The sequence below is a fragment of the Lampetra planeri genome, chromosome 3 (assembly GCF_965212315.1).
Source record: "Lampetra planeri chromosome 3, kcLamPlan1.2.h2, whole genome shotgun sequence".
In the NCBI taxonomy this organism is placed as follows: domain Eukaryota; kingdom Metazoa; phylum Chordata; class Hyperoartia; order Petromyzontiformes; family Petromyzontidae; genus Lampetra; species Lampetra planeri.
In genome coordinates this window covers 26,212,040-26,230,860 of record NC_136109.1, presented here as the reverse complement: position 1 = coordinate 26,230,860, position 18,821 = coordinate 26,212,040, and the positions used below count along the sequence as shown (strand labels likewise).

The 18,821-nt window shown below is 51.0% G+C and overlaps 1 protein-coding gene across 2 annotated transcripts; it reads left to right on the top strand.

The window, feature by feature from the left end:
- Window positions 1–691: 691 nt before the first annotated feature.
- LOC144717158 (AN1-type zinc finger protein 5-like) lies at window positions 692–17,872 on the top strand. Of its 2 annotated transcripts, none has more exons than XM_078592487.1 (6): window positions 692–884; window positions 9,980–10,134; window positions 12,960–13,071; window positions 13,578–13,693; window positions 14,444–14,572; window positions 16,692–17,872. In XM_078592487.1, the coding sequence occupies exons 2-6, from the start codon at window positions 9,984–9,986 to the stop codon at window positions 16,772–16,774; spliced, it is 591 nt and encodes a 196-aa protein (XP_078448613.1). In that variant the 5' UTR covers window positions 692–884; window positions 9,980–9,983; the 3' UTR covers window positions 16,775–17,872. The 2 variants fall into 2 exon arrangements, with proteins under 2 accessions (XP_078448613.1, XP_078448612.1); XM_078592486.1 differs by having other exon boundaries at window positions 693–884; window positions 15,894–17,872.
- Window positions 17,873–18,821: the final 949 nt, after the last annotated feature.

The window sequence follows — 18,821 nt, the reverse complement described above, 5'->3', positions numbered from 1 at the left end:
AGGGGTCACCGGGGTCAACCACTCCCCCCCCCGACTATAAATAGCCCTAGCGCCGCGCTGATTGGTCAAGATTCGATGGTTGTTTCGACCAATAGCAGCACTCCGCCTCGCTCGTGACGTTACACACTGGGGGAGTGGGAGTTCGACCAATCACGGAGACACACTTACACTTAGGACCCCCCCCCCGTCCGCCAGACCGCCGCACCCCGCTTTTCTCTTTAAACCATGACGTCACACGCTGCTCCGTGACGTCATCGGGACATGACCAGCAAAAGGCCCCGGCGTGCCGAACGTGTGACATGACGTCACCGGGGGGGGTGGGGGGGAATGGAAACAGAAGGGGGTGTCGCGGGCTGCTTAAGCGGAGGTGGATGAAGGTGGAGGGGCGGGGGAAAGAGGGGGAATGGTCGAGGGGGGGGGGCGTTAAGGGGCGGGGTTAACAGGGTTCGGCCCTGCTCCCTGCCAATGGGTGCGCGGAGCGGCCGTGACGTCACGCGGGGTCGGGGCCCTTTTCGGCTTTTTCCGTCGACCAATGTGGAGAGCGCGAACATCTTGGCCAGATGACGTCACCGCTCGGGCCGTGAGTCAGCTGTTTGGGGTGGACGAGGCGATCGCGAAAGCTGTTGCTGGGGGGGGTGTAGGGGTGGTGGTGGTGGGGGAGGTGTTAGTAGTAGTGGTGGTGGGTGGGTAGACAAAAGTCGTCAGTCGAGGGCGAGACGTGGACACAAGCGGAGCGCGGCCTGGGACACTCTCGCAGCGAACATAGACACAGACACACAGCGTGCTAACTCATTCTCGTGTCCGCTTATAGCGTCGATTTGCTCATTTAGCTTCGTTTGGTCTATCTCTCTCTTGCTGAAGTCAACGTCGTCCACGTCAGTAAGGTAAAGAAACGCGACTTTTAATGTATATCTATTTTGTAATGTGTATATTTAAAAAAAAGTCCACCTAGCCTGGCACGACTGGGCGGCGGTCACGTCGTGGGCTGTTAAGCGCCGTGGTGTTTTGTGTGTGTGGTGTGTTGTGTGTGTATCGAATGTAAATTCGTCGCATGTGTACGTTTTGGGAGCGTTGTTTGTGCCGGGCTTCCTCTAGGTCGACTCGGCCTTAAACCGAGCACAGTAACCTGGTGCCTGTGTGTACAGCCGTAGCCACTCGGCACTGGAGAGACAAAGACGGCGTCTTAATAGGTGCTCGCTAACCACACTTTGCCCCGTACACAGTCTCTGGGGGCCTACACGAGGGATCTTTTGTCTGCGTGAGATGTACTGTACTCGTGTGTTGTATACACTACTCATGGGTTTGGTTATTAAACTACGTCGCTTGGCATGTGCGGTAGATTTACAACGCTTTGTCAATCCACGACTGGGCCGGTTTGCCCCCCCCCCCTCCCAAGGCTTGTGTTTGTGTCATTGTTGTGATTCGTAAATGGATTTGGTTATGTATTGTATTGACACGGAGATCTTGGCATAGGGAAAGGGGCGACTGTTTTCGAGGTGAAAAGCGTGGTGACCTTCTGTCTTAATGGTATGTAATGATATATTTTTTTAAACCCATACACTGTGGGATTTGGCATAGTAGGTAGTGATGAGGCGGATACCATGTACCGTGTTACACACTCGTGTGTGTATGTGAAAGCCAACATCTATCTGTACGTGGTTTTTAAATGTCCCCAATGGTCCTTGTCTTAGAGAGGGTCACGGTGGCCCCGTGAAGCCACTCGACGTGGCCGGCTCCACGGTCAATAACCCCACGCCGTACATACAAAGACACAGATCCCCCGTATAGCCTTAGCATACTGCTGGGGCAAGTGCTGTTTGGTGAGTATCAGCAGCACCTTATGAAGAAGGCCGGAACTGTGGCACACGAGGGAGTGGGGTGGCCGGCGTTTCTTTTTTAATCTCCCGTGGCGATGTTTACACACCGCACCAGGTACTAGTTTTGAGGCTGAGTCGACCTAGGGCAGGCCCAGGACTTGGTTTAGATCATCGTGACTGGTTTGGGCCGTGATCGGGAGTCGAACTCGTGTCGCCGGGTTCGTAGCTAACCCCTCCCCCCGCACACACACATACACACAGTCATACACAAACAACAAAGACACGCTAACAAATACACAATCGCTCACACAATGGGACACTACACACACACAATATACTTGATAATCGCACACAATGCCCTTTACACACACGCATACAATGAGACGCACGTACGTACACAGCCGGGCACAACACAATCGCAGTGTCATTTACAGTACACAAATCGCGTAATGCCACCACCACCACCGTCGTACACGAACAATTACACCATCGCGCACACAGTCTGGACAGTAACGCAATTACATGCGGGCACAGTCACACGCTCGCAATCGCCCAATCTCCCCAACAACACCCAACCCACCACACGTCCCAACACCGTAACCCGCGTCTCCTAGATCCGCCGTCGTGTTCCTTGTTCCCCGGACCCACCACCACCACCCCCTGGGACTGGCTGGCTCCCCTACCCCCTCCCTCCCCCCCCCAAGTCGAACGACGCAAATCGCCTTTGTCGCCACGGTGTACGGAGTTTTTTTTTGGGTCGAATTTAACAAGACATAAGTCTATTTTATTTCTGTGTTTAGACGTAATGTTTTGTTGTGTGTGCGTGGTTGTTGCTTACAGCGAAGTTGCGTTAAAGGTCGCCGCGACCTTTAAACCCGCCGCGAATTTAAACCCGCCGTGACCCCCAGTTCCGTACAACTCCACGTGACAGATTCATTCGATCTCCGTGCTATCCGTAAGCCGCGGAAGTTGACCCCTTAACTCGACGTGGCCACTGCTGTACCTCGCCGTGACCTCTGAACTCGACGGGATCATTAATTCGCTCTCCGTGCGATCTGGGAAAACTCTGTAAAGTTGATCCTGTGCACGGTTAAAAAACCATTGACCTCGACGTGACTTTGAACATGACCCCCTGACCTGGCACGGCTTCACCCTGTGCCCGCCGTGACCTCTTTGACTCGACGTGACGAATCGTTCGGCACGAGCCGGTGCTCGACTCGATCAATTGTCCCGACGTTGGAACCCCATTGCTATGAGACGTCACTGCCAAACTGAACGCGACCCAAACCCCCCGAAGTTAGACGTGACCTTTGCCTTGTGATGCAGCCCACGACGTTGTTGAATTTGATCCGACCTCATTAGGGACAGCAACTAAACTTGCCTTCATCATTCGGCCATGGTGGAAACCCCAGGCACCTCTGCGGCCGGCAGCTGTTTTCGCGTCTCAAAAATACAACAATGGGAACCATTTGAAATGGCAAGCGTTCTCGGTTTACCGCCTTCCAATCATTCCCCGCTGTCGAGATGTCCCTTCAAGATAGGTGTCCGTGCTATAAGAGTGTGCGCAGATGTTCGTTTCTGGGTACGAGGGAGGAGACGGTTCTGAGAAAATCTGAGCGAGACGGGGGGGGGGGAGAAGGGGGTGTGGGGTTGTTATGGTGGATAAGTCGGGTTGAAGGATTTGTGGCACACAAGCTCGCACGCAGCTTCCTCCTCCTCGTGCCTTCTCTCGTCGCTTGACGCAATGTTGTTGCGCTCTGTGTGTTGTCACCTTCCATACCCCGAAGGCAAAGACCGACCCTGTGTGAGTAAGCGGAGCGACTGTGGAATTCTAAAACGCTGACGAGGCGCGTTGTGACTCAACGATAAACTTCAGTTGCGGTCAGGTGGGGCAGCCTATCACGCGTGAACTTGCCCGCAAACGAATGGCATAATGACACAGATCACCCGCATAGCCTGTAAACGGGTTGTAGGGGCAAGTGATGTTCGCGAGCACCTATAGAAGGGACGGGACGGCGCACGAGGGGGTGGGTGGCCAACACCACGCACGGCCGCCTTTGTCTGCCCTCGTGGCGATGTTTACACACCGCACCCAGACACTCATTTGAGGCTGAGTCGACCTCGGGGAGGCCCAGGACCGGTTTAGATAATCGTCACTGGTGGTGGCCGTGAGCGGGAATCGATCTCGAGTCGTCGGTTTCGTAGCGCAGCGCGCTAACCGCTACACTACCGCTCCCCACTGACAGACACACACACTTACCTGTGCCACCCCAACAATGTATGTGACGTTCACACGCCGCGTAATTTACTTCACGAAACAAGGCCCGGGGTGGTGGTGGTGGGGGCGGTAACCCGTCAGTTGTGACGTGCTTGTATTGCTTGTGTGAGGTTATGATGCACAAGCGTGTGACTGCTGCCGCGTGTGTAAACCACGTGGTGTGGTGGTGGTGGTTGGGCGTGTGAACTGTGCTATGGTTAGCAACGCTATGGGGTTTCATGCCCATCTGTGGCGTATTGGTGCATCACCACAATCGTCATCTTCATCGTGATCAACAACAACAGCAGCGGTTGAACCGGTCCTGACCTCCCACACCCTGCCCCCTCCCCCCACCACAAGGTCCACTCAGCCTGAAATAAGTACAGTACCTGATGCACAGGTGTCATTGTGAATACCAGCACGAGGTGGGGGGTGGGGTGAGGTAGCTTTACAAGATGCTGACCACTCCACCCCTGAACGTGTCCTTCACCTGTGTTAGTCCCATCGCAGCGTGAATAGGTGCTCACTGACACCACTTGCCCCAGAAGTCGCCTAACAACACCCTGGCGGGTGTTGTTATGTTTCCTCTACATTTCTGCTCGTGTGTGTCATGTCTGAGGTAACGTTGTTGTTTACTCAGCAGTCCAGGCTGTTATGAAATACAGGAATCCCTCGCCTTCCTGGTGTGAGAATAAACAAAATGCCAACGTTTGTGCTTACATGACTTGTGTGTGTACACGTTGTGTTTTTCAGATTTGTGCTATATATATACACACACACAGTCTTGTGACTCACCATTACGCAACTGTAGTTAAAGGGCCGTGTGTGAGTGCAGACGGCGGTGCGAAGTTAAACACGGTATCTATGTGTGTAGTTACGTGTGGCGAGGTAGGCAAGTGACCCCCATTGCCCCGAATGAAGGTCTTTTCAGCCGTGTACCCCATTATTTGCCAACTTTTTTTTCTTCCCGAATGTCGACCCCCCCCATCATTTGAAAAAGACATCTTCAATCGGGTTTCAAATTTACCTGTGTACTGGCCGTGTTGGTCTCTGCGTTCGCAAGCTAACGGGGGAGGGATGGCACGTGTTTTTTGTGCCCAAGCTTCGAAGAAGTGGCGATACAGTGTTAGGTGGTGTATTTACGCCATATCTGAAATCGTCAGCTGGCCAATGTCAAATCTGTGAAGCCGCGCTCCGAGTAATCCGACCCTGGGGCCCAGAACGCTATGCTCTTCTCAGCTTGGTGAGCGTGTTTTGTAAACACACCAGGGTTTATTTTTCAATCGTATATTTTTTATTTTTCTCCCAAGCAAAGCAGACTTGTTCCCTGGATTGTAGCGTGATGTATGTGTTTTTGTGGCTAGTACAGTGTGCTACGATCCGGGTGACCCCGGGTTCTTTTGCCAGCCATAAATACCGTCTTTGTCGAGTGGTGTCAAAACCTGTCCTGGGCCTCTCCCTCGGACTTGACTCAAACGTAAGTGTGAGTAACGAGTGTGGTGCCTGGAGAAATCGGAGTGGCCTGGAATGGTGCTAGCCGCCACACCACCACCTTGTGTGTCGTGCCTTAATAGGTGCTCATTAACAGCATTTACCCCTGCAGCCTATGATGATATTTTAATCTCGTCGTGTGTTACTCTTCCCTCTACGGCTTCTGCAAATCCCTCCTCCAAACTCAAAATAATCACATGCCGCTGCTAGACATGTCACTCATGAAACTACACCACCCCACACCTCCGATTAGCATGGTTGGCTACGTACGGTGCGAAAGAAGTTAACCGTACAAACATACATACCCCAACACGTCAATCCTTCTAATGGATCATGATCCGATCTGAGATCAAGTAAAAGGTCATGCGAACAGTCTTCAAGGCCCTTCGTGGACTCCCTCCTGCCTATCTCTCCCCCTCTCATCTTACCCCATCCAGCCCCAGCATGTAATCTCCGATTCCGCAACCAAGGCTTTCGATCAAAGCGCTTATGATTATTCTGAGTGGGAGATTGCTTATTCTCTGCTTCCCCCCATTATCTGTAACTCCCTTCCCCCCCAGTCATCTGTGCCATCAACTGCCTTCCCAAGTTTAAGGCCAAGTTCAAGCCCTTTTCGCTCTCTGTCCGCTCACCGATTCTGTACAGCGTCCTCGGATGCAGATCCACGTAGACACTATGTTAATCCACATGGTCTCTTATCGTGTGTCCTGCCTTTGTGTATCTGTGTGGTATCTGTCAACTTCCAGCGTGTTTTGCCAAGGACCTCTCGGTCCCTCGTCCACACGGAGCCACGCCTAAATTTAGTACAATGTGACACGAGGTGGAGAACGTGTTGATGAGTGACGTTTGCTCGGCCCGACATGGTAATGTAACCTGTTTTGTGTGTGCTCAGACGGGGAAAAACAAAATCATTTTTGTTTTTGAGCTGAGCCCAAAACTGTTTCTGGAATTGGACTCTTGACAACATTTTTCTTTGGCTTGACACTAACAACCCGCCCAAGACTAAACTCTCTACCCCTAACACGATTTCTTACTGCAGTAACTGTGTCCAACAAAAAATAATTCCTCACACTAACCCTCCTCGTAAAAGCTTACTTCGAAAACGTTTATCCTATCCCCGATATCGCAACACGAAACATTACACCGAACATTAAACCTCACTCGGTGTCCAACCTTAACCTCGCACTTCCCGCAGTCCAGTGGGCCGACTTAACCACTGTCATTTTTGTGGAATCGTGAAAAACATATTCACCACACTAGCTTCCTTGTCCTGGACCGAGTGTACTTCCCCCCGCCCGCTCTTTCTCTCATTCTTGGAGATTACAAAAAAACAACCCCCATGGGGAGGGTTCAGGTACACGCTGTGCCCACACTTGTCACAGTGTCGTGACGAATCGCGCTCCGCGGAGACTCGTCATTCATCATCATCATCTTCGTAGTCGTAGTCGTCATCATCGTCACGCTGCACACGTGGCCGGCACTCATCGGGCTCCACGCCTCTGAGCATGCGTGCGGTTTATGGCATTCAGGGGGGAGGAGGAAGGAGGAGAAGGAGGAGGCGGCGGCGTGCCCTTTACATTACCAAGCTCGTGTCTCCCACCAAGCCCGGCGCCCCCACCCCGCACCCTCGAGCAGCGCGCGTCGTGTACGCAAGCGCCTTCCTTGTGGCTTGTTGGCTCGTGGTGGTGTTGGGGGGGGGGAAGAAACCGGTCTCGTGGCGTAGAAGGGGGCCAGGCTTTGGCTGCGATGCTATTTTCGGGAGCACCGTAAGTTTTTTTGAGTAGTGTTTGGGATTTCCTATGAGCATTGTTACAGCTGGCAGGTCTAATCCCGTGGGCGTGCACGACCTCTGTTAACAGATGCTATAGCTCCTCTGCATGCTCCCACGACCATTTCTGGTTATGATATGCGTAGTTGGTTACAGTATCGATTTGCGTATGTAACAATCTGTCCGTCTATAATTACAAATATTTCTTATAACAGTGGAGCATCACAGGAATGTTGGCATGCTTTGCATGTTAAGATGACATCACCATGTTTGCCTGCATTACGCACACAGCTTTAGTATGATCGAACAACAACTCAAAATAGCTGAAATGACGCAGATATTTTTGTTCGATTTAATGTTTACATAATGGGTTCAGGTCACCCCTGCAGTCACAAGAGGCGCTACCATTAATCATCGCAATGTTACAAAAAATGGTGATTCTTTAATGGCAATAGCGACACTAAAATCGCGACCGTTTTCATTGAGTCGTTACAATCGATGCGTGCGCTCGTGCAGACGCTCGTGCAACACGCGCGTGCTATGCCAACGGAGTTGTTTTTGCGTTCACGCGTTGATCTACGGACTAAGCCGAACGTGATACAGCTGCCCTTAACGATTACTTTTTGATTGGAACATGAAGGCATTTGACGAACGCGTTTCATGCCCTCGGAGTTCACAGAGCCTCTTGTTGGCCTTTCTAGCGACGACGTAGGTGGCACTTTGAAGCCCGGGACAAATGCACGCCGCTGCTTACGGAGAAATATAGCCATGTATCATCCTCAGCAGTGCCTAACTGCGCTCATTAACATGAACGCAGCGCTCTCTCTCTCTCTGCATAAGGGTTTGTTCCGTGGCAAGGAGAAAAAAAAGCGGAGCGGTTATTTATACGTCGCTTTTCCGTAACTCGTTGCGTGCGCGTGGGCAGCCGGAGAGGTCTTTTGTTGGTCACGACGCGTTGCTCACTCTTCGCCGACAGGGGGTGGGGGGGGGAACGAGCGAGCCGTGAACACAAGTGCGGCCTTGGCGAGTCGTGACCAGAAGGGTTGGGGAAAACAACGGTGGGCAGTGTGCGGTGTGTTTGGTGTGCCGCGCGGCGTCGCGTGATGGCCAGGGGCCAGCGCCTGTGGGGGTCCCGCGTGGCCCCTCGTGGTGCCGCGTGATTTGCCTCTCACGCTCTCCCACCACCACCACCACCACCCCAGGCGCGCCGTTGCGTGGCACCTGTCACGGCACCTCGTGCCCGTGTCGCCGAGCCCTCTTTCTTTCCATCGTGGTGAATTGTTTGATGGCGACAGCTGCCCCCCCCCACCCTGGGCTCGCTACCTGCTTGCTTGCTGGCTGGTTGGCTGACTCGTGCGAGGGTTTTTTTTTTCGCTCTGAAACTAAACTAGCCGGATTTTTATGTTCCCGTCTGGGTTTTTTTTAGTAGGACAATCGGCTGAGAGCGCAGTTTCTGCTTGTAATACAATCTTTCAAAAGTGTTGTTTTAGCCTGTCCCCCCCCACAAACCTTATCTGTGAGTTGCGTGTGCGCGTGGGCCGGGCCGAACGCTCACGTGCCCATAAAGTGACCGAGTTTATTCCGAGGGTTAGCACGGGTATAAACACGTTAATCATTTTCCCCTTTGCAGACATTTCATTGTAAGTGGAGCCAAGGCTTTTTTTATTTTTACGCCGTCTTGTGTTCTGCACACACATCTGCTGACCCTAGTCGTGCACCATTTGTGTGTTACAAATCTCTCAAGGTCAGCTTTCTGGCACATGGAGGAGGCGGAGGGGGGATCGGTAGTGTGGTGGTTCGCGTGTTGCGCTACGAACCCGGATATCTGAGTTCGATTCCCGCTCACGGCCAACACCAGTGACGATTATCTTAACCTGTTGTGGGCATCCCCGAGGTCGACTCGGCCTCAAACTAGTACCTGGTGTGGTGTGTAAACATTGCCACTGGGGAGACCAAAAGGCGACCGGACATGGTGCTGGCCACCGCCTCATGCGCCGTACCGGCCTTCATAGGTGCTCGCTAACAGCACTTGCCCCAACAGTCTTAAGGCTGTATGGGGGGGGGTCTTTGTAGGTTCCACAGAGCATGGATTACAATGTCCACAGTCGCGTGCCTACAGTCCATTTATGATTCCCCGTAAAAACGTCCGAGGGGAGCCTCTGGGTAATGGTCTGTGTGCTGCGCTTGCAATCCTCGGTGATTCACGCCGACGCGTGCGTGGTGTAAACGTCGGGAGGCTGCCTCGTTAGCCCCCCCACAGTTGAGAGGGTTCGGTCGACTTCTGTTTCGTTCAAAATGTCCGTGACTCATTCGTGCAAATGATTTTCAGAGTCGGTAAAGGTCCCCCTTTTGCGCAAGTGTTGGGTGAACCCTTTGCGGCGAAGAAGAAAAACCCCCCACGACGACTCTGCCACCAACAGTTTGCATGGCCTCAAATTGCACCTAGCCTGGCAGAAGCACCACAATTGTTGTTGTTTTTGTTTGCAGTACTTGTTTAACTTTGCTTTTCCTTCAAGCCGTTCGCACGTTTCGCCGCTCTGCCGCACGCGATTGTCAAATGCTCGTGTAACCACAGCCGAGTGTGACTTTCGCCTGTTTATCGCCCACCCCACCCCTCCCTGTCGTCGTCGGCATTGACGCGCGCAGTGCCATGGCCCAGGAGACGAACCAGACGCAGGCGCCCGTCATGTGCGCCATGGGATGTGGGTTCTACGGGAACCCCCGCACCAGCGGCATGTGTTCGCTGTGCTACAAGGAGCACCTTCAGAGACAAAACTCCAGCGGACATCTGAGTCCGACGGGTGAGTTGGCGTTTGTTTTGTGCAAGCAAGCGAGCGAGGCGGAGAGGTGTGCACCTGCCAGAGCAGTGTTGCCTGCTAGCCAGGGCCTAATTCTTTTCTGGTCCTCTGGTAGACTAGAGGGAGTTGCCGTGGTCCAACTGCTAACACGCTGGACTCGATATGCCGGCACGGCATTTGCGCAAATTCTTTTTAACCGCAACCTACTGTTGTTTACCTGACAGTATAAATGGGTCCACCACAGTTAATCATACGTCGTGTGTGCTGGAGCAAAGTGTGGGTTCTCCCACCTCTTCCAACACGTCTCGTCAGCATGGAAGAGTAGACCAAATGCTCCCGAGATAGTCGCTCTAGTGGAGGTGCTTCCGCCAGCGGTGGCGCATGATCAAGCATTTGCAGGTTTACTGTCGGAGGCCTGGAGACAGGACCCAAGGTGGGGGGGGGGGCATGGGGTTTACAGAGCCTAAATTAAGAAGTGAAGAAATATTTTTGGTGCCTCTGACCTGGACAGACCCGGCTAAATTTAATCCCTGCCACTTCTGCGAAAACTTGCGGGATGGATCACTCGTACGCCCATCACTCGGAAATGTAATTGGATGCGTGTGCAGGGGGGAGCGCCGTTATTTCTGGAGATATTTCATTGTATTCCGAGTGGTCTTTCGGCCTGTGTGTGTGTGGAGGGGGAGTTCATGCCCTGTGATCCCTGCTTTGGTGGAAAGACATTGGGGTGTGGGACGTGTGGAGCTTTATGAAACTCGCAATACACCAGCTGGGGCTCCGAGATGGCCATGTAATGGCAGCGCAGAAAGCGGAGCTCCGTGCAGCTCATCCGTGCGGACTTGGGGAGAGGGATGTCTGTTGGTTAGGCGCGATTGACCAAATATGCTTTGGTTGAACCCTCCTAACTCAAGGAGCCTTTGTGCTCTTTGTGACTTTTTTTGCAGGGGGGTAAATGAGCTACGTATGATTTCAACGCCTAGTTTATCCATGCTGTTGAGTTAATGATTCGCTTGCCACATATTTCTCACATTATCTGACGAGTGAGGGAATTACAAGTTGTATTTTTTTCTAATGTGTGTAGCGTTATGTAAATTGGTTGAGACCGTCAAACTATATCAAGCCATTGCAGTTTAAGAATGTGGCTTAATTGTCAGTTGGGAGTCTGCGATTTAAAACTTCGTGTTTTAGCAATGCTGCCTAAATACTCTTCGAAGGGCATTGTTAACTCTTGACCCACCGGGCTTTCGTTTCACTGTCCACAAACGCTTGACCATTCGTTCCCCTCTGTAAAGCATGTTCAGTCTCCCCGTCTGGAATGAGAGGAGCCTCATTTTTCATTTTCAGTTTTTTTCAGTTTCTTTTATTTGGTATAGCCCTGTGAGCCATTCGGCTCTTGAATCGGGTGCAACCGCAACAAACGAAAAACTAAAACATGAACAAGAATCATGAATATGGGTTTATTTAATATGGGTTTATTTTATCACGCAAATTAATTTTGCTTGTTGAGATTTTATGACTTGGTTAATAGTGGTTGGTTTGAAAATGCGGTTGTTGAGCTTGTGATAAGATTACTGAGCGTGCTAAGCCGTGCAATTCCGAACGTACTATCCCATGCCCTTGGCCTGTGTCCTATGGTACCAAGCATTTTTTTTTACACTAAATGTACCGGAGTGCCCTATTGTACTGCCAATGTTTCTGTTGGTGTCTTCATGAGCAACACTCCAAACCGGTTCTCGTTGAATCATTGGGACCACGTATATATTGAACTTATCGGCCATTCTGGAATGTATTTTGATGGAACACTCGTGCTTGTAAAGATCAACATACCTACAGACCACTTCCTTGTTTCTGGGGTTTTGTGCCAAACCAGTTTTTAACAAAAATGATGAAACATTGCATTGCTTAAAATGTGATACTGAATTTTCCACATTTTGCTTTGTTAATTTGAACATCGTGTCGGGGGGGTTTATTTTTTACCTTGCGCAAGTTCCGATTCTTACTCTCGTTACGGGTTATATCGTTATGCTCGTCTATCCGGTATTCTGAAGGGGATATTTTCTCATGCTGAAAATTAGGAACCAGTCGGCCAAACGAGACTCGACGGAGATGCTCAGCGTTACGTGGCCTGCGCCCGCCAACCATTAAAACCCACACCGGAAGTGGCTCTGCGCCAGATCATATTTTCCAGTAGATTGCGCACTCCGCTGCTTGCCCTTGACTACAGAGAGACGGTGGGACGGGGCAGTATTCGCGCGAGCGGACCCGACTTGTACGGTTTGTCGTAAAAAAACGCCGCCTTGGCTTCGGAATGCTTACCTAGGTTTGAGCATTGTTTCATGCAAGGATCGGCGAGCGCGCGTGCAGCGCGTGAAGGGGGTCGGACATTCAACGAGGGGCGCCGCGGTGGCGAGATGTTGACCACCTCGCCTGGTATACAGGAGGTCGTCGGTACGATCCTCACACCTGTTGTGCATTTGGAGTTTGCATGTCTCTCCCCGTGGGCGCGTGGATTTTTCTCCGGGTTTCCCCCCTCCACATTTAGAATCAACAACACTCGTTTAGAGTATTTGGCTGCTATAAATTTTCACGTGATAAGCCAATCGGTTGAGCTATTATTTGTGATAGGCAGGTCGCTTTTGAACAAGAGCTATATAGCTCAGTGGACCTTACCTGGTTACAAAAAAAGATGTGCTTTATAGTTTCAGTGGTCCTGCAGTGAATTCTCGCGGCTGCGGCTGTACACGACGGCAGCACCTCGCGCGTGTCGATTCTTCCGCGTCGTTTTTCAACAAGAGTTGCTTTGCGTGCGTGCGTGGAATCGTTCGCAGGCATGAGCAGCGGCCTTGTGGACAGCGTAGCGTCACAGATGGTGGAGGCGGCCTCCAGTTTGCCGAAGGACACTCTCTCTTCTGCGTCGTCGCCCTCATCGGTTACAGCCAGGTACGAGCGGACGAGGTTCGTAGCGTGACTTAAATAAGAGGGTGTGAATCGGCCTTCACGCTTCAGCAGTGCGGGAGGCGTGCGTTTTAAAATCATGGTGGTCATGTCAAGGTTGCTTTCCGCAGTAAGTAACGTGTAACGGTTTATCCGTTAACTCGGACTGCGAAAATGTTGATGCCGGTGGCTCTTTGAGAGCAACATACACTGAGTCGTTTAAGAAATTGATAGATTTTTATTTTACGTGAATATAAAATAAATAAATTCTTATTGGAAATTACAGCAAATAAAGTTAACGGTTGAGCGGATAATTGTCTCTCGCCGCCATGCATTTGCTTTGGGTCTCCGTGCGTAGCGTTCAATCTCGCGAGTCTGCGTGCCCCAAGGGCACTCGGCAATTCTAACGCGTGCACTTCCCAGCACTACCCCGTCCCCCCCCCCACACCACACCACCATCTAATGCTGCCACCACCCCCTGGTCTCCGTCTCCCGCTGCGAACCCTCCTCAGCTCGATGTCCGCCCCCGCCGCGCGACAGCCTTCGCCGGACTGCTTGCAGATGACGTCCATGAATATCAGCGAGAAGGAGGCGTGCACGGCGGAGGAAGACGGCGCGCAAGCAGCAGGTACATCCGTGACACTGGCAGCAGGCGCCGGCGCTGAAGGATTTTGCTGTTTTTTTCTTAAGCTGGATTCAACGTTTCGGAAAGTCCAGTCGATTTATTTTTTGCTCGCAAACGTCCGTGTGCGTGTTGGCACCTCTCTGGCACAGATCCCCGCCGCTCGGTGTCGTCTCCTGTTGCAACTGCATCCGTGTACGCATTGTGCGTTTTGAGTATATTGCGTTTTAGATTGTCCTTCCCCCGCGCCTCCGATTGTCACGGTTAGCTACGTACGTTGCGAAAGAAGTTCAACATGCATACCTCAAGGACAGAGAGAGTAGAAATACGTGGGTTGGTGAAAGTGACACGAATTTTTTGAGAAAACTGGCTGTGAACGAAAATAAAGAGGGGCTTTGGACAAGACATGGCTACGAGGGATGATGGCCAATGAACAAGACTCTGGCAGCTTTGAAGTGGGAGCGGGCCTAGGAGAGAAACCCATCGTGGAGGTGGGGGGGGCGATGAGATCTGGTCACGTGTAGCAGCGAGGTGGGGGGGGCGATGAGATCTGGTCCCGTGTAGGAGCGAGGTGGGGGGGGGGGCGATGAGATCTGGTCACGTGTCGGAGCGAGGTGGATGATGGCAGCTTAGGACATGGGGAGGGCGGGGTCCATAGTTGTGGCTTTCATCCTGCAGAGGATAAATCACGGCCTATGATGGTGATGATTTATTAACGGCTCCCCCCCCCCCCCGGCCCCTTCTTTGTTGTCGCAGCAACGTCGTTGTCGTCCTCTGAGCTGGGGAAGCCTTCAGGCGAGGAGACGGAAGAGAAGGAGACCAACGACAAGCAAAAGCCCAAGAAGAGCCGCTGTTTCTCCTGCCGCAAGAAGGTCGGCCTCACAGGTGAGATCCACACCCAGTGGTAGCGAGTTGTCCACAGTGTGTATGTACATATGTCCTGAACTTCTTTCGCACTGTATGTAGCCATCTGTGCTAATCGGAGGTGTGCGTAGGAAGGACAACAAACTTAAGCACAAGAAGCAGTTCTGAAATAGTTTTTAATCTAAATTTGAAAGTGCAGAGCTCCCAGTGGTTTCCTGATTTTGGAAGGAAGAGCGTTCCAGATGGCCGCAGAAGCGCACTTGAAAGCGTGCGGTGCGGTGACCGTCTTTGTTCGATGGCAAGGCAAAAGCCACCGCTGCGAGAATAACCCAAGTCCACGTGATAGTTTATGCTCCTTGGCGAGATCAACAAGGTTGTCGTGGTTAGTTTTATAGCACGCACTTTGCCTGTATTGAGTCCGACCTCATAGTGTACAGCTCTTTGTCAGTTTGCTGCGAAGGCTGAAGGCCTTACTTCAACTGTGGGCTGTCAGTCATGGAGGTTGACTTGACCATACTGCACCGTGCTGGTCAGTGTGGGTTGGTGAAGCGGGGGTTGGGGTGTTAGAGTTTGCAGGTGACATTAGCTACTCGGGTTTGTTGGCCTCGGCCGGGAATCTAACTCTGCTTGCCGAGTTCATAGTACGTTGCGCTGATGACTGCGCAAGGTGTGCTGGAAGCCGATTTCTACTGATGGGTGGGCTCTTATCAATCAGGAGACGTAAATCGGTTCTTGATGTTCACGACTACGTGCGTCAGAAAATTCAACGTGGCCAAATGATATTATCTCCCCGCGTTACGTTTCGGCTAATGTAGTGGATGAAACTACAAACAAGACAGAAGCTGGACAGACCAGAGGATTAAATAGCATCGATAGAAACAAGAGAGAATGAACAAATAATCCAAATCGCATGAAATATATTATTTACAATCCTAATTAAATTAAGTAAACAAATGATGCAACAGAACAAAATGAACGACCAATGATACAAATCAAACGATGACAAACAGCATCAACAAATCGTAAACAAGCAGAAAAGCCAGGCGACAAGTAACGCGACTGGAATCGCCACCCAAAATTGTAACGGGTTCAATCGGATCGCAAGGCGAATTAATTTTTACGAGCACGTTGTTTGATGGGATTTGCCCGATCCATAGTGCACAGAGGGCAAAGGCTAGCTTTACGGGTATCAATTTTTGTTACCGTTGAATCAGCCGGCTTTCCGGGTGAGTGTACGCCAGCATAGTGCTAAGCCCGCGGGGGAGCGATGCTCACCACTCACCAAACCACCGCACGCGCTGTCTCCCCCTATCCCCCTCCCCCCTCTGGTCGTGCCCCGCAGGCTTCGAGTGCCGTTGTGGGAACATGTATTGCGGTCTCCACCGCTATTCGGACAAGCACGAATGCCCGTACGACTACAGGTCCGAAGCGGCCGAGAAAATCCGCAAGGAGAATCCCGTTGTGGTTGGTCAGAAGATCCAGAAGATATGAAAAGCTCCCGACCAATAAAATATATTTAAAAAACACAAATAACAAAAAAAACACGCGAATTGAAAAAAAGCATTGGATTTATCGAATTCCTTAACTTAAAACTGTATTCCCGTTCCTGGTCAGACAGATGTCACATTTTAGCGCCTTTAACATTTGGGCAGTGATCTGTCTCTGCTTGAACGGCATCTGGATTTCTGCCCTTTTTGAAGGCTCGCCGTGGAGGTGTGTTAAACATCGCAGCAAGCTCCGGATAGGCTAATCAGTATTTGAGTAGGCTCCCAACTTGCTCGATCCTGCCTGCATCAGTCACTTGTAAATATTTCCTGCTGCCTGCAAAACTTTGTTCCTTTTTCTCTCACCGCTAAAGGGAGTTTTATTTTGATTTTTTGTGTCGTTTGTTGCTTTTACAAGCGTACGCTTGATACATTATACGTAACCTTTTATTTTATTTTTCACTTTTGTCCCCCGATTCTCTGCGTGACGTAGTTGGATTGGTGACTAGGCAAGTCGCGGGAAAAAGGCGCGCGTGCGCGCCGCCCCCCCCCCCTTTCCATTCTGCACAATCTTGGCCAAATCGCGGCGTCTTTCACTTACGTATTTTGTTTTGCCCCCCCCTCCCCTTCCGTACGTTTGTCTGTGTTGTCGTTAGGTTTGAACTGTTCAGGTTGCATCGTAAAGCTTGGAACATTTCGGCTGAAAAAAACGACGAGACACAAACTGAGGGTATTTTAACGCTGTGATTATTTGCGAGCTCAGTTTAATTTTTTTTGTTAGTTAAGGTCCGTTTTTTTTTTTACACAGGTCGAGAGAGACAAATTCCTGCTTCATAATGAATAATTCGGTCGTCCTTGTGAAAAGTTTTGTGCGAGGTGGTGCGTCACATCTTTTAGGCCATGCGTGTTTTCGGTCGTCATTTGAACAATCTGTGTTAATCCTAACCACCACCCCGCCCCGTAGCTTACAAAGTGGGAGACACGGGCTGCTTAATGTACATCGTGGTTTTTATTATTTTGACGGCGTGCGTAAATGCGTTCGTGGTTGCTGCGCGGTTGCGGGAGAGAGCGGGTGGAGTGTGGTTTAGTGTACTATTATTATTATTTGGTTTGCTTCTCCAAACTATTCAGCTGGACAAAAAAAAACCATCTATCTTTGTATTATATTGTATAATGCTAGATTTTACTTGGTCATTTTATTGCTCTCCCCTCTACCCTCGGTTGTTTTTTTTCTTGCATTAAGTGTGAATGTTTTAATCTGATCGTCGAGCGAGCGGTACCGTTGGATATTTCACGGGCTTCTCCCTCTGGTGGCGGTCTGTGGAGGCGTGCGTGCAGTGTGTGTCGCGGCTTCGGGGGGGGGGGTGGGGGGGGGAAGATTGGAACAGTTCGTGGCACGGTCGCAGAGTTGCTCGCGTGTCAACCGGTCATCGCAGCTGTTACCACTCCCTGCTGCGTTTGACATCTTGCAATTGTGACAACCAGGGACCGCACTTGTACACCCAGACTACTACTACAACGTTGTAAACATAAAAACAAATGACCTCTTGGCACCCATCCACCCGTGGGGGATACGGTCAGCACAAAATGTCTGTTCCCTGTTACCCCCCCCCCCCCCTTGCTCCTGCAGGCTACTTTTAAATCTCTTGAACGTCTTGGCTTGACCCTGGTTACTGCACCCTCTCGCCCCTTGGTTTTCTACAGAGTTCTATATTTATGTGTTTTGGGGAGGGAGGTGTGGATGATGAGGCTTGCCACGCTTGAAGAAGCCAGTGTGTCGGATTTCCTTTTTTTTCTTTCTCGGATGAAAATAAAAATTTGATTTTTAATTATGGTACCCGGCGGCATCCTGTTGTTTGTCGTACTGTGATGGAGTGGTTGGTTGCTGGTTGGTTGGTGCTGGTGTTGTGCTGTCAGATTGATGTCCTTTATTTTTTTAAACAGGTGTGGAAGCCCATTGGCTTTCTTTGTGTCTGTTGCAATGGAGACCTTGACAAACTACGCACATAAAGAGGGGGACATTGTGAATGCATTAGCTTCGTGACACCCGAATACTATATGGCCTGCTCCTGATGAATAATCGGAGGGCTTTTAGTGGATATTTACAGCCTCTACAGCCCAACGTTGGCAATCGCGGTGAGAACTGCTGACATTACGATCTGATCCAGTGGCGAGCACGCGGACCGCTTGGCCGTGTGCGGACTAATCGTTTCTCCAGAACTCTGTTGGGGATTTAAATGTAGCGCTGTACTTGCACAGCACGCCAACTGGTGCAAACGTGAACACGGCTTACAAAGGCGATCGTTAGGCGCCTGACGACGCATCGACGCATGTTCGAAGGTTTGTCGGCTCTCGGTTGACATTTCAATAGCTGGGTGGTGGGACACGTGGTCGATTGAAAAATGTAATCCACTTTTCTTTGTCGATTAATTTGGGCCCCTTTAAATCTGAAATATTTATACTGGAGGAATCCGATGAGCTGTAAAGCTCTTCCCCCCCCCTCGCAGATGTCCAGTAGGGGTGGGTCCGAACGTTACAACAACAAATATGGCGGACGGCCCCCACATCCTGCCTCGTGAAGGCAGGAAACCCCCAAAAAACCACACCGGGTGTGATGCTGATGACGTCAAAGCCCCCCCCCCACTCATTGCCTCCCATCCATCAGGACACGTGGAACAGATGAGACTTTTGTCCCAACGATTTTCGTGGTGTCCGACGAGTCGAGCAAATGAACCGATAATGGGTGGAGTATCTCGAACGTAATAAGAGTTGTGTGTTTCTAAATG

Bases quoted from the DNA above. Each gene is read 5' to 3' on its own strand.
- LOC144717158 (XM_078592486.1), top strand. From the start codon at position 9,984: ATGGCCCAGGAGACGAACCAGACGCAGGCGCCCGTCATGTGCGCCATG. The intron at 13,072-13,577 runs GTACGAGCGGAC...AACCCTCCTCAG, and splicing joins CCCTCATCGGTTACAGCCAG to CTCGATGTCCGCCCCCGCCG. The intron at 13,694-14,443 runs GTACATCCGTGA...TTGTTGTCGCAG, and splicing joins AGACGGCGCGCAAGCAGCAG to CAACGTCGTTGTCGTCCTCT.